Below are 15,336 nucleotides of genomic sequence, written 5' to 3'. Positions count from 1 at the left end.
TATAATGATAATACATTAAAAATGAAAATAAGTAAATAATACATAATAATATATAACATATATAATATATTGTTTGTTAATTGCATAAAAATGATAATTTCATTGTAATAAGTCTTATCAGTTTTATTATAATAAATATTGTTGATTTATAGAAAACTTTCAGATATATAAAAAAATCATCGGCATTATAGTCATTAAAGCACAACATCATTTAAATCCTTATATCACTGGAAAATATTACACACTCATGCGCATAAACACAAAATCAAATCGTTATCATTGGTAACAATAGTCCATAAGCATTTTCATATAAACATAAAATCGTTTATACAAAATAACATAAATGTGGGTAAATGTTTATAGACAATTATATGTATATTAATATATATATATATTAAATTTTTATTATTTGTTTTATTTTTAATATTTTTCTATTTTTTTTTACATTTTTTTCTTTTCTTTATTAATATTTATTTTTGACATGAACGTCACCATTATATTCAACAACGCTTTATCAATATACCCAAAAACATTTGTGATCAAAAATCATCCTACAATCAGATATTTATCCAATACTTGGTAGTCTACTGGGTGTTGATACAACAACGGCTATAAGTAGTGATCAGAATACAAACGATTTGTATTCCTTTCTGAATAATAATAGCAGCAATGTTTCGGGCATATTAGAACGTGAAAATTTTATGCAATGTAGACATTGCAATCGATTTTATAAATCCCATCAAAAATTACAGGAACATGTGCGAAAATATTGTCTCAAGCAAAAAAAATATAAATGCGTCTCTTGTGAATATCGTTCCCGACGTAAAGATCACGTGCTACGTCATGCCAAGCGCAAACATTGCGAACTATATGCTAATTCTAAAGAAGATGAGGAAAGTCTCTATGAAATACGCAATGAGGATGAAAGCGATGAACAAATGCGTTTTGAAACTGAGTCTCTAGGTACTGGATCGGGATCAGCAATAAATGTACAGAATCTTAGAGGAGCAAATTTAATGTCAACGGAACCATTCAATTTTGATTTTGTTAGCAGAGACTTAACGATAACGGCTGTGCCAATATTACAAGAATCCGATGAAGACGATGATGATTATGATGATGATGGAGAATAAAATCACTGTAGCGTAAATATATATATATATAGCTATATAAAAAACCAAAACCAAATTTTTAAAAAAAATTATTAAACATAAAAATATGAAATTATTTTGAGTACTACATTAAAATATATAGTTTCAATTAAACTTAACTTATTAAAAATTTTTATCGAATCTCATAATTTGCATCAAGTTAAAAGAGTAAAAAATGTGAACTTTTATTGTTTTAATAAAGTAATTCTATTCTGTCTTATCATGAAAAATATTAAACTCAACATTATGCTTAGAAGTGGTTTGAATATGATAAAAAATACAATTTTAAATAATATCGATAATTTTATAATATATTATTATAATTGCATAATATTAAAAGAAATTTTTTTAATTGTATATAAAACAAATTTTTAATAAGAAAGATATCGATATACAAAAACAAGTAAAAAAATTGCTATTTAGTTTTTTTAAAAATTTATCTGAATATGAAAATGAAAAAATATGAAAATATGAAAGACAAGACACAATTTTTAATAACATTAGTTCCATTTATTTAATTTGTTATATGGTAGATTAATATTGCTTATTTTTAGTTTCAGTATAGTTTTACACATTGTGAAAAAAATGTTATATTTTTGTATACTGTAGGTGGTAAGCTTTTATACACTGATTTATAAATAAAAATCTTGCTCCATTGGTAAAATATTTAAAAACAGTACCTTAGGTAATAAATAATGGTACTTATCTAATAATCACAACATTCCTGAGAAGGGCTTGAATTCTTTAGATAGATTTTCTTTATTGGTTATATTATTAAAAAAACTTTTTGTTTTAAGGTTAGTGGAAATATTAAGCGAAATTTTTCTCGTAAAATTATATATATACAAGTTAAGTGTATAAATATATATATATATATACATATTTATTATATTATATATGTATGAGTTATAACTCGGTTTAATGGTTGCAATAATTCTTAGTAAATAAGTTGAAATTAATTGTATGAGAATGAATTTGTTTTTATACTTAAAAAGGGAATATGAAATTTTTAAAAATGATATATATACAATTGTTAACTTTGCCTCATTCTTGCCATATAAAAACGCTAAATTCTTTTGCTGTGCTAGTTGAAATAAATAATTTTCTACAAAACTCATATACATAATTTTTAATAAATTGTTACTATACAATATTTACAATTCTTTGAATAAAAGTTTTTATTCATACATACTTGTATATGTATTAGATACAAAATTTAAAAAAGTTTTTTTACTTTCATTGTGGTAGTTGATAATAAACATAATTTTGCCATTATATAAACGCCAATATTTTAAATAATATTACAATATGTACATTTATTTCTTAATATGTATAAATAATTTGCATTATCCTATAAAATTATTTCGAATTTAAGTTAAATGTACTCTGTTATAAATAGCAGATCGTTTTTATTTACATTGTACCAAAAAAGTATGTAAAAATACAATGAATGAAGATAAATAAAAAAAATACAAAAAACTGAAATTTGGATTTTTACATACACACTATATGGTTTTAATAATACCTTTAAAAGTTAAATTTAATAAAGGAAACCTCTTCTTTAATATCAAAATCCAGAAAACACGTTAATTACCACACATAATAAAATTTATCAATATGAAATTGTGTACTTTTATTAATATTGTTTTCTATTTTAGGTACTACGGATGGATATTGGACAATATTAGAAACTGTGCCATATTCCATACAAAATACTAACACCGCCACAACTATTTCCAATGTAGTAAGCGGTTCTCAGCAACATTTATCAGATCATCGCACGCATCTGCAGCATATTCAAGAGCAGCAACTGCACCAGCAGCATGTTTCAACATCAACCGATCCAACGAATTTAATAACATCTGCCACAGTTGTTGTTGAAATACCATCTGAATCAATGGGTGGTTTACCAGGCAGCACGATACAATATACAATACCAAAAACGGAATCACATCAGCTATTGCGTACAGCAACTGTTACTTCCAATATAAACAAAATTCACCATAATCAACGTATACAACATTTAACACAACAACGTTTGATAAGCAATGCACCAAGTCAAACGACAACACCTTCCATACAACCGCAATCGCAACAGCAACAAACTCAACAACAACAACAACAACATCAGCAGCATGAAACACATCACCAACATATGCAGCAACTCGCTTTGCAAGATTGTTTAGATACAAATCTTGTAACACATGAACTGCAACATCAATCCCAACAACAGCAAACGACACAAACCCACCCAGAATATATCAAAATCAATGCTAATCGTCTGGAAGAAAAAGTTTTACTACGTAATGTTGTACAATATGAAACTACGGGCACAAATGTTGGTGACACAATTGTTATAGAAAATCCAAAGATTAATTTACATCAGCAAAATTCTCAGCAACAACAACAACATCGACATCAGCAACACCATCATCAACAACAGGATTCAAATATCGAAGAGCATATACTGCTAACAGAGCACGTGGTTAATGAAGTCGTGACCAATGAAAGTGACATAAAGGAAATATCAGCTGATACAGAACTTGGTGTAGAAATCGAGAAAGCATTATTTAGACAACGGCCAAAACTGGCTACATCTAGGAGTACGACAATAGATACAACTCCAGTAGGTAGTGAAAATGAATTTATTAATAATGGTGACAGTATTGGTGGTGGGATGCAATGGCAATACGTATGTAATGTATGCGGAAAATCATATAAAATTAAAGGTTCACTAAAACGTCATAAGAGTTATGAATGTGGTGTTGCTCCAACATTGTCTTGTCCGTATTGTCCGCACAAATGCAAGTACAAATCCGATTTACGTAAGCATATAACGCAGAAACATGGTAGTAACAGCTCTTGTAATAATACCGAGATACTAGGAATTCAGGAGATAGCATAAATTACACAAGTTTAGGCGCATAGACGCATTAATCCAATATGAGTTTGAACAATTGAACAACGTTTATCTATTAAAGCGAAAACACAATAAATCTGTACTTACATTGAGAACGCAATACATTTAGGAAAATTCAAGTTCAAAAAATTACCAAAAAGAAAAATTTTTTTATTTAAGAAATTATTTCTTTTTAATAAGGAAATTATTTAAATATAAGCAATTAAAGAACCTCTCAGTATTTTTACTTTTGAATAACATATTTTTTTAAGTGTAGGAAGTGCTTGATTGTTTGCTTTCTAATAAATAACAAAGCTGTCGATATTTTAGTCGTTATTATTCTTTTTAGAACCTGAAATTGTTATATATTTGCTTATAATTGTATATTTGCCATTATGTTTTAATTTTAAATTATGCAATAATATTTAAAAATATTACATAGATATGTGATCGTAAATAATATATAAATAAAATAATACGCTCTGATTAAATTAATAATAAATTTATTAACTTGAAACACAGAGTTTAAGTTCTTGTATTGATCAAATTAAATATTAATATATTTTTTAAACGGATTAATTAGTCAATTGTTTAAAAAGTTGTGTTTTATTTAAACAATCGATCAGTTATTCCATTTAAAAACATATGAATGAAATTTGTTCATTAAAACAATAAATTAAATATTAATTAAATAATTGAATTATTTTCGAGAAATTATGCTGTAATTACATTTTATTGTGTGTATAGATGTTTTTATGATATGCCAAAGAAAAGTTAATACTGCAACAATCAAGCGCTTCGCCAACTTCTGTATAAATATATATAATCTTAGTAAACCCTATAAATGTACAAATTCACTTTTATAGTTTAATTAGATATATAAGAATATTAATAAGAAATATCCTTTCCGAAATTAAAAAAAATAATATTTAAAATATGTAAAAAGTTAATAACTGTTGTACTTTAACAAAATAATAAAATTTTAAATGTAACAATATTAATTGTTAATTAAATGTAATTTAATTTCTAATATCTTAAATGAGTTGTTAATTATTTTTATAAAAATGTTATAAAATGATTTGTTTTATAACGTTTTGGGTTGCTTCGATCTCGATCCTTTAGTTAAGTTAAACGTAGCAAATCCAACAGTAGCAATATATGTAAGTTCATTTTTATTATTATGATTAATAAAATTCATCATATATATATGTGCTATTTTTATATGTTATATCCTATTCCAAATTAAAAATTTTGTAATCATTAATAATGTTTATAAATATATACTTACTCCGATGTTAATAAAAAAAGTTTTTTATGTTTCTTGCAGATATGATTGATGAAAAGGAATTCATTATCAATGAAGTGCTGGAAGTAGACTCAAGCGTATTGCTTCTACCAACAGAAGATACGAAACCCATTTCTAAGTCAACGAATAGAAATAGATGCAAAACATGTCATTCCAAAACACAAAAAGTGAGAAATAATTGCATAAAATGCAGCAAAACGTTCAAATCGAAACATCTACAAAAACATAAAAAATCTAAGCGTACTAGTGCTCTATATCATTGTTTTATATGTGACAAAACTTTAGCGCGTAAATTTTGTTTGAAAAGACATATGAAATCCGTGCATAAAGAAATTAGTTGGAACTCTATACCAATTGATCAATTGTAAATTTGTAATAATTAATAACATAATTTTGTATTGATAACTGTACAGTTAATCGTTTATTAATTCAATTTTATATGCAAATTAAATATTTTATTATAAATTAATAAAGAGTTAGAACAAAAAATGCGTAACAATTCTACTATTAAGTATTCAAGTTTAGATTTAGATCACATCAAGTTCAGTTACTCATATAGTTAAACTTGCAATGAGTTTATTTGATTCTACAAATGAAAATATAAGGCAAGTTATAATAAATTTAAAGCTTGGAAGATTAATTAATACAGCAATAGCGAAAACCAATTAAATGAATTCGAACACGAAGCCAATTAACGAATTAACGATCGTCATTAGTAAGTAAATAAAGTAAAACAATAACTGATATATATAATTTTATTTGCGCGAAATCATAAGTTTTTCTTTTAATTTTATTTCTCCAGTATTTAACTTAATTACTGTTAATTTGAAGATTTCTTGGAAATAATATATATTTTAAATTTTATTTCATTTGTGTGTTGATAAGTTATAAAATAAATAATTTGTTTTATTTCTTGGATTTTTTGTAAAAGTGAAAGAGGTAACAATAATTATTTTATTGATTATAAATCATATATAAGATTAAAAAATTGTTTATATATCTAACATGAATTTCTTCTTCTAGGTTTAATATTAAAACACAGTTGACGTTATTCATGGCGTTATCAAATAAGGATCAAATATGGTATTGGCGAAGACTAAGAGGTTTAATGTTTTTTTATGGTCTCAATATATGTAAAAATTAGTGAATATTGTATAAGTACATTCAACTGAATGGAAATTACTTTATTGTTATATAAAACAAAATGAAATAAAAATAAATTGTATGTATAAATAAAAATGCTTATAACTTTATATTATTCAATACACAAAAACAATTTTATTTATAAAAACTTTTTCAGTATTTAAGTTTTCAAAATAAATGCATGCACAAGAAACATATATCAGAATTCTTTATCAAATCTTTTTTAATAATATAAAATATTAGTATTTAATATTAAAAATTTAAGTTCCGCATTTCTTTGCGTATGTAAATCTAATATAAATCTCTACAATTAAATAAAGTATTGTTTTTTAGTTCAATGAAGAAAATGAAATTACTCTAAAATTAAAATGAAAACATTATGAGATGAATATAAAAACAGAGACTAAAACATATATGTTTTATTACAAAATACAAATTGAAAAGAAGCAATTTGAGAGATTTGTACAGTTTATAATATAATAAAATCACTCAGAACAAATAAAAAAAAAAATTAATTTAATGATAAAATTTCTTATTTCAATTTACACAAAAAAAAAAAAAATAAAAAAATTCAACGATTTCTACAGTTTAAAATAGAAAAAAATAACTCTTAATATATCCCACAATTATACAATATGTATATAACTTTTAGTAAGAATATTATTACCAGTCTCTAATTTTATTCCACTGCAAAGCATTTTGCTTTGCTTATTATATAATAATTTTCTAAATTAAAGGTAAAGGTATAAATCATATACCTCTTCTCTAAAAATATATTATTTTGTATTTAACGAATTAAAATTAATTATACTTATAAGGTTTATTCATGTGTATAGATAGTTATATAGGTATATGAAAAATGTGTATGCGTTTCTAATAAGACTTGTCATTTTTTAAAGTGAAATGTGTTAAATATATTATATTTTATGTTATTACTGTGGTTTAGAACAGATTAAACATAGTAGGAACAAATAAATTCTTATGTATTTATAAATTAACTTTTATGAACGATTAACAGTTTAAATATAATAACATTTAAATTTAATAGGAAATGAACTATATTAATTTTTTTTTATATAAATTTTTTTCAGAAAAAATGCAACTTAAATACAAATTAAAATCCGAACCAGAAATATACGATTCAAATGATGAAGAACAGCCTACAACTTCCAAACAAAATAGACAAATGTTAAAAGTTATCAATATAAAAACAGATACAAGCGAACAAAATACACAAAAAGATAGAAGATGCCATTCAACGGTTACGGATACAGATAGTGATGATGAAGAAATACTTCCAGTTTCAACATCTGTGTCTGGAATGTTGCCAAAATGTCAAATTCTACAAAAGCTACAAACGACATTGCCAACTACAACAACAAAACAACAGCAACAACAGATACAATCGCCAACTATTTTGTCTAACAATTCATCTGCATTAATAGCATTTCAACAATTGGCATCAATTTCCTCAGCTCAATCCCTTAAAAGCTTTTTACCTAACCTGCCAAAGCATTTAATCAATAGCGATAGTTTGGTACAAACTAATCGTACTGGTAAATTACCGAGACAAAGTACAAAGCGTTTATCACAATTTGAAGCAAACCGTTGTCCACTTTGTTCGCGTGTCTACCGTTCCCAAGCCTTTCTGAATGAGCACATGCGTAAGGAACACTCCATTTTAATATAAATAGGTATTGTGGAGACTTTCGGAAATTAGAAAAGAATTTTTCAAAAATTTTTATTATAAAAATTATAATATTCATAAAGGTGAATTCATAACTTTTTTATAACATATTTTTATATATTGAGTTTATAATGTGAGATTAAAATTCTGAAAAATAGTTTTGATATAAATAAACAAGAAATATTATTTAAAAAAAGACATTCAATTCATTAAAAAAGATGATAAAAAATATTAATTAAATTAATTAATTAAATTTAAAGAACAAAATTTTATATACGACTTTGGTTTATAAATAAAAAACTATTAAAATTATCATTATCAAATTTTATACAGAAATTAAGTATAAATAAAACTAATACTAAGCAGTTGTTTCTTTAAATACTTTTAGATAAAAAATAAATTCTTATATATTTTTAGACCTTGATACTTTTTTAAGAAATAAATAGTCTTGTAAGATTTAATATACAATGTATGACGATTATGAAAATATTTTGTAATGTAAAAGTAAATGTGAGTTGGTACAAAAATTTTTTAAATTACTAATATATTTATTTTAAAATATGTATTGCCTTAAAAATATAATTTTAAATTAGAGAATATCAAGAGATTGATTAAAAACTAATATTTCATTTATATTGTTTATACTATTAATGAATTAAAAATTAGTAATTCATTTAATTATATGTATAAGTTGTACAAGAAAAAGTTAAAATGTAAAAAATTATTTTTGTGAGATTTTTTGAATTATAAATAAAAATTTAGGTAATAAAAATAAAATACCATATTATTGAAAAATAAATGAAAATTCTTCCCATTGCCTTTCTTTTTCAAAAATGTTTATAATAAGCACTCGATAACACACTTTAATTTGTTATTGAATATAGAATTTTTTATTTTTGTTTTTTAAATAATTATTAAATATTATTTTTTATTTATAACTTGGTTCTTACTTAATGATTTAAATTATTTATTTATTTTTATTTTATTCCGTTTTTTTTTTGTAGAATTTTATACATCATTTGCAAATGCAGAAATGAAATCCCAGCCTCAGTTTGAGCAGATGCACATACGGTATCCGTGCCATGTTTGCGGTAGAAGCTATTTGCGCAAAGCACATCTCAAACGTCATGTCTACAATGAATGTATTGGTATAGAACCAAAATTCATTTGTGAATTGTGTCCATCTCGGTATAAACGAAACGAAGATCTTAAGATACATTTGAAAAAAGTACACAATGTTTATCTCAACAGTGGAACATATCAACGCAAATCCGAAAATAAATATAAGAAGTATACAACTCGAAATCATCTGTCTATATAATTGTGGATTATAACAAACAAAAAGGGTGATCATAAAATCTTATATATATTAAATTAAACAATTTTAAAAAAATAATAGATTGATACTAAATATTACGTGTTGTTTATAAGGAAGGTGATATTTTTGTAATAGTACTTACACTTTTTCTCAATATAAATATAAATATAAATAAGTAAAAAAAGCATATTGATAATTTAAAAAAATTAATTCAATTGAATCTGAAATACTTGTATTAAATTATGTATCCATTAAGCGAACATTTTGTTCTTAGGATATGGAATTTGTATGAGCACGTGTTTCGCGCGTTAATATAATATTTTCGCCCATTTTTGTTGAGTACAATAGAACAATTCAAATATTAAAATTTGTCCGAAAATTTAATTATGTAGTTAGTTTGATACTATTCAAAAAAAGGCAGAACTATTTCTGAAGAATAGGTACATAAAGATTTTATATAACTTTTCCTACTACCTCTACGAACTTATTAAATTTATCACAAATCGTGTGCATTATTTCTCTGAAGTTTTGTAAATGACTACTTTTCTTAAGAATAGTAGAAAAGTATCTTTAGTTTAGTTTCACTTTAAATTAGTCAAAACAAAGAACTCTTTTTTAATTTAAAATTGAAAGTGCTTTAATCTCTATATATCCTTTTCTATATCTATAGAAAAGCGTTAATAACAGAGTTTACAGTTCCCACAATATGAAATCTAAAATTATATTCTTTTTGTTTTTAAGCGAAATTTCTAAATATGTTTATTTTCTCTACCTGTGTTTCAAGCTAATTACCAAACCATTATGTGCCCATAGATACCAAAATATGCTTCTATATTTTGCATTGAAGTATTCAAAAATTAAGTCTTCTTATATGCTTTGCAAAAAACCTGTTGCTACCAAAATATGATTTGCAAAAACAATTTTAAAATAAAAAGGTATTTTAGACTGATTTAAAATTTAAACACAATTTCAAATAAAATTTTAAATAGAATTGTTTGCAATTTTTTTTATATAAATTTATTTTTATATAAGTGATTTGATCCTGGAACATACACTAATGCTTACTGAATCGACTGATACTGATAACAATTTCAAATATTAAATTTTTTCAAATAAAATTTAAAAAAAAAATAAACGTAAAAAATAATTAAATAGTTAATGATTATGAAAGTTTGTTCATAATTCCTAAAAGAAATTTTATTTTTTTTAGTCAATTAGTGTTAACGTATAAAAACGCATAGATTAATATTTCAGGGTTAATATGAAATATTAACATTACACCATAAATTTTGTTAAAAGAATATTGTAAAAATAAATTAATTCTAATCGTACAGAAATTAACAACTATAAGACTTTATTATAATTTTATATTTATATTATATTTAATTTAAATATAATATAAATAAATGTATATGTATATATATATAAAATTAATATTATATAAATATAATAAATTATGTTTAATATAAGTATGATTATTCAATACAACATATTTATTTTGTGATATATTTAAGGTATTTAAAAATTTTAATTTAATTTTTTTCTCATTATTCAATCTCAAATATAATTTCTTAAGCTTACTTTTTATGTAATATAATATATAAAATTTATGTTTAATTAATTTCGTATAAAATAATTTTAATAAAGCTATTTTGAAAAGGCAGCATATGAGTTTCTTTCTAAAAAATTAAATATTATATATTATATTTACTACAATTAACTAAAATTTAGTTTTAATTCAAAAATTCATTAAATTCATATTAAATTTGTTTAATTTAAAAGGTTAGTAAGTTTGAAATTATTTATTTAATTATAATTAACATAAATATGACTTTTAGGTTTTATTTTGATATGGTCCCAATGGTAAAAAATACCGGAAATATTTTATATAAAGAGGTAATTTAATTTTAATTATTGACAATCAAAAAACATTTTCTAAGAAATGTACTTATTTTTTTCAGATAGTTTTTAAGCAAGCAGTTGCAGTTTCCAAAAAGTATAATTAACTGAAGTTTTCTTGAAGACAACATATAGTGAGTATACATACGTTATATATATGTTTATGTACTGTAGATTTCTATATAAAGCATTTTAAACTATTATCGGTTAAATTTTTAGTTTCTTTAAATTTTAAGCATCTTTATTATTTTATTGTTTAATTTATAACTACGTCACTAGTCTTAACATTAATATTAAAATTTTTTTTTATAAATTATTAATTTAAGGAACAACTGTTATAACTAATTGTTGTTGTTGCTGTCGTTATTGTAACCCTAAGTACCTTAGAACCAAAGACATGAAAGAGATAATGAAATATGCATATGAGTGGGGAATGGGGAGAATGGCAGAGAGTGAAGTGGGGACAAGGAATCAATTTATTTTTAAAAGTCAATCGTAGTGGTTATCTAGACACTGTGTGAACTTTCCCTGATAATTTTATAGCATCACTATAGGCTCTATAGTTTTATCCTAGCCCACTTAAGCTCAAATAATGGTCCGTTGTGACACCACGGATTAGGGTTGTTCATACGCAAGCTAGGGATCACTGTCGAAAGGCACGACTCCCTCATCTCAGTAAAAATGAACCAACCAATTCCTTCATTTCGCAGGATGACATCTCTGTCAGGTCGGTAAAGGGCCACGAAAATTTTAAATCTTTTTCTAGCTAATGAAATAATGACACATGAATCGTAATGCTGAGTATGTTACATCTTATTTGAAACACCTGACTAGTACGTTTATTGTCCATTTTGGACTAAGTCGGTCATGAGATCTGCAAATTTAAAATAACAGATGTTTTCATGTTAATAATATTCTTAATTTGTCTGAGTTAACTCAAGAAACTTCTAAGAAACTTTTCTTAGGAGCTTAAGATATAGATGTCATGACTCGCGGAATTGTGATTTCAAGGCAACTAGATCAGTACTTTCGTAAGGCATTTGAGGTATGGAAATTTGAACTAACATGTGCTATCCAGTTTATCAATATCCTTAATTAGTCCGGGTTAGCTTAAGAGAGACTTTCCTAGGAGCTTAGCAGATAGATCTCATAGCACGCCGTCATGCAATTGTGCGGAAAATTTTTCAATGCCTTTATACGGACTTTGAGGTCTGTGAATTTGAAGGAAGACATATTATTAAGTTTACCAATATCCTTTATTTGTTTGGGATAGCTCAAGAGACTTTTTTTAGCAGGTTACGCGAGAAATCTCATAAAATGAGGCCCTGCAATTATTAGGAAACTGTTTGAATTACTTCGTGCGACATTTGAGGTTTGATAATTTAAACTAACAGATGTTATAAAGTTTATTAATATCTTTAATTTGTTTGAGATAGCTAAGGGAACTCTCTTAGATGATAGATCTCATAAATCTATCATAATAATAACAGAGTTTAGTTATTTATATATGATTCGTTTAGCTTAAAAGCTGAAGCAAACACTATTATGATCGATAATACACATATTTCTATATTTCTATATATATAGTTTGACAAATATAATAACTCATATTTCACTTTGTGCTAAGAGTATATACTTATTTTCATGAATGTATTTAAACATAGGTTTAACAAAATGATTAAGAACTCCTTAAAACTTTTATTTTGTGAGCTAAATTTTTTCATAGGTTCTATCTAAAGAATAGAAGCAAATTTAAAGAATATTTCAGATACATATTCACTTAATTACATTTTTTAAGTGAAGTGAACACATAAACAAATAGCATTGACTTTAAGTCCTGATAGCATTAAATACTATAAGCATCGCTGATTTGAAAAGAATATACGTGTTTATATATGTATCTGTATCTGTATCTGTATCTGTATCTGTATCTGTATTTGTCTGTATATAGTGAAATTGAAGTTAAACGGTAAAAATGCATTGCTACATTCAAAGTGTGGAAACGCAATACAAAATTCGATTCGATTCAGGACATTACTTGCCCGTACAAGTTTGTAAGATATGTAGTGAATTTCAAATAAAGTTTCCATTTAACTCATAGCACCACAACAATTTTTATTTGTTATTCTTAAATATTTTTCCCTCTCTCTTCTGAAATTTTTTTATTTTTCTCATCTTCAGCTAAAGTATATACAAATTCTAGACGACTGTTAGAAAATCATCAAAGTAAAATAAAAACAAAAAAAAAAACTTTTTTAAGGTAGGTAAGTAATAAGGAATGACCTTCGAAATGAAATCTCGAAAATTTGCGTCTATTTTGGGTACAGATTTTTGTGTATACATATTATCCATACATGCATATTAAATTTTTCAATCTATCTAATGGATTTATTTTCATTGGCGCGTATGTATTGGTTTTCTATTTAACTTTCCTATAAATTTTTGCCTGCTAACGAAAAATGAGTTTTTCGTTTGCCTGCTTTTTACCAAAACTTATCGATATCAATTTAAATGTAAATCTGTAAGTTAAAATTTTGAACAGCACTAATACTAACATAGAATTGTTGGGAAAATATTTTATAAGGATTATTTTTCCTTTTATCTAGTAAAAGTGCATAAGAAAGGCTTTAGTACAGTGCAGGATTCAAAACTATATATATAGTGCCTAGTATTATATATATAAATATTTTATTTTTGTTTTCTACAAAACAATACTATAATATTTAGAATAAAAATTTTTAAATTTGCATATAAAAATCATTCCAAAGCTATATACATTTATTAATATTTACAAAGAAAAATACTAAGTTAAACTTTTAAATTAATATTTATTTCTTTTTTATATAAAAATAATTAACTACTTGTTTATTATGCTAAATTACTAATAATTCAAACAATTTAATTATCAAATAATTGCCATAAGAGAATATTGTCATAGAGTATAATTAAATTCGCCACTGTTTTGTATTGTCTGCACACAACTGTGTCACACACACACACAAACACAGGCACACACTTACATTAGTTCTGCATCTTTCTAATCCTAATCGTCGACTGGTTTTATAGGCACTTGCACGTATGCATTCCATACGAAAAGTTTTTCTCCTCTCTTTCACTCGTAATGACTTAAATGGAAAGTTCGATGTGCATTCGTTGTCGTTATTAAAGCAGATGTGCGAATGCATGCGTGCGTAGGTTGTAAAGGATCAAAAACAAAAAAAAATACATTTCCTGGAAAATCTATTTATTTTTGTTTATTGTTGTTGTTGTTGCATTGATTTGTATGCGTGCTGATATTGGCTTTGTGCATTTCATTTTGATGAATGCATATCTCAAATGTGTTGGTGTTTGTAGGCTTTGAAACAATTTTAAGCTAAACTGTATTGTTAAGACCAGTGCAGAATTGTAAGTGACCTAGTAGTGACGCTTTTTGATTTTATTTAATGCAAAAGATACTTTACTCTATAACTGCTAAAATTTTATTAAGTGTGAAAAAAAGTAAAAAATTAACAAGAGTTGTACTCTCTTCAATTAAATAAGAATATATCTTTCAAATCAAATATTTTATTAGTGATTTGTCTCTGTTGTCAATATGATATTAAATGCTAAAATTTTTTAATAATATGTGTGTTGTATATTTAAAGTTTTTATTATTTAAATAAAAAGAAATTAAATCTGTATAAATTATAAATAAAACACAATAATACATTTTTTTCTATTAAATAATTTCATACAGTTCATTCGTGACTCACTTACATTCTGCACTGCAATTAAAAGTGAAAAACAATAATAAATACAAATTAATTTAATCGAAAAAAAAATTTTTTTTTTTCAGATCAACATCCAACATACTACAATAATACTATTAAAGGACCAAAGCAAATACTGCATTTTGCAGTCTATGGTGTTACTCTATTTAATAAAATTTTTTAC

General features: G+C 24.7%; 3 protein-coding genes across 3 annotated transcripts; all 3 read left to right on the top strand.

The window, feature by feature from the left end:
• The first annotated feature begins 444 nt into the window (after positions 1–444).
• Positions 445–2,877, top strand: LOC119681833. Its single transcript, XM_038095124.1, has 2 exons — positions 445–1,140; positions 2,810–2,877. Exon 1 carries the CDS (start codon positions 702–704, stop codon positions 1,131–1,133), a length of 432 nt encoding a protein of 143 aa, XP_037951052.1. The 5' UTR covers positions 445–701; the 3' UTR covers positions 1,134–1,140; positions 2,810–2,877.
• On the top strand, positions 1,398–5,734 carry LOC119675100 (bromodomain-containing protein DDB_G0280777-like). The gene is made up of 3 exons (XM_038086287.1): positions 1,398–1,410; positions 2,810–3,781; positions 5,378–5,734. Exons 1-3 carry the CDS (start codon positions 1,398–1,400, stop codon positions 5,722–5,724), a joined length of 1,332 nt encoding a protein of 443 aa, XP_037942215.1. The 3' UTR covers positions 5,725–5,734.
• A 180-nt stretch (positions 5,735–5,914) lies between these two features.
• Positions 5,915–8,271, top strand: LOC119681962. The gene is made up of 3 exons (XM_038095280.1): positions 5,915–6,071; positions 6,380–6,459; positions 7,591–8,271. The coding sequence occupies exons 2-3, from the start codon at positions 6,411–6,413 to the stop codon at positions 8,187–8,189; spliced, it is 648 nt and encodes a 215-aa protein (XP_037951208.1). The 5' UTR covers positions 5,915–6,071; positions 6,380–6,410; the 3' UTR covers positions 8,190–8,271.
• Positions 8,272–15,336: the final 7,065 nt, after the last annotated feature.

Source organism: Teleopsis dalmanni, chromosome 2, assembly GCF_002237135.1.
Source record: "Teleopsis dalmanni isolate 2A chromosome 2, ASM223713v2, whole genome shotgun sequence".
NCBI classification, from domain to species: domain Eukaryota; kingdom Metazoa; phylum Arthropoda; class Insecta; order Diptera; family Diopsidae; genus Teleopsis; species Teleopsis dalmanni.
This window is presented reverse-complemented; position numbering and strand designations above follow the sequence as displayed.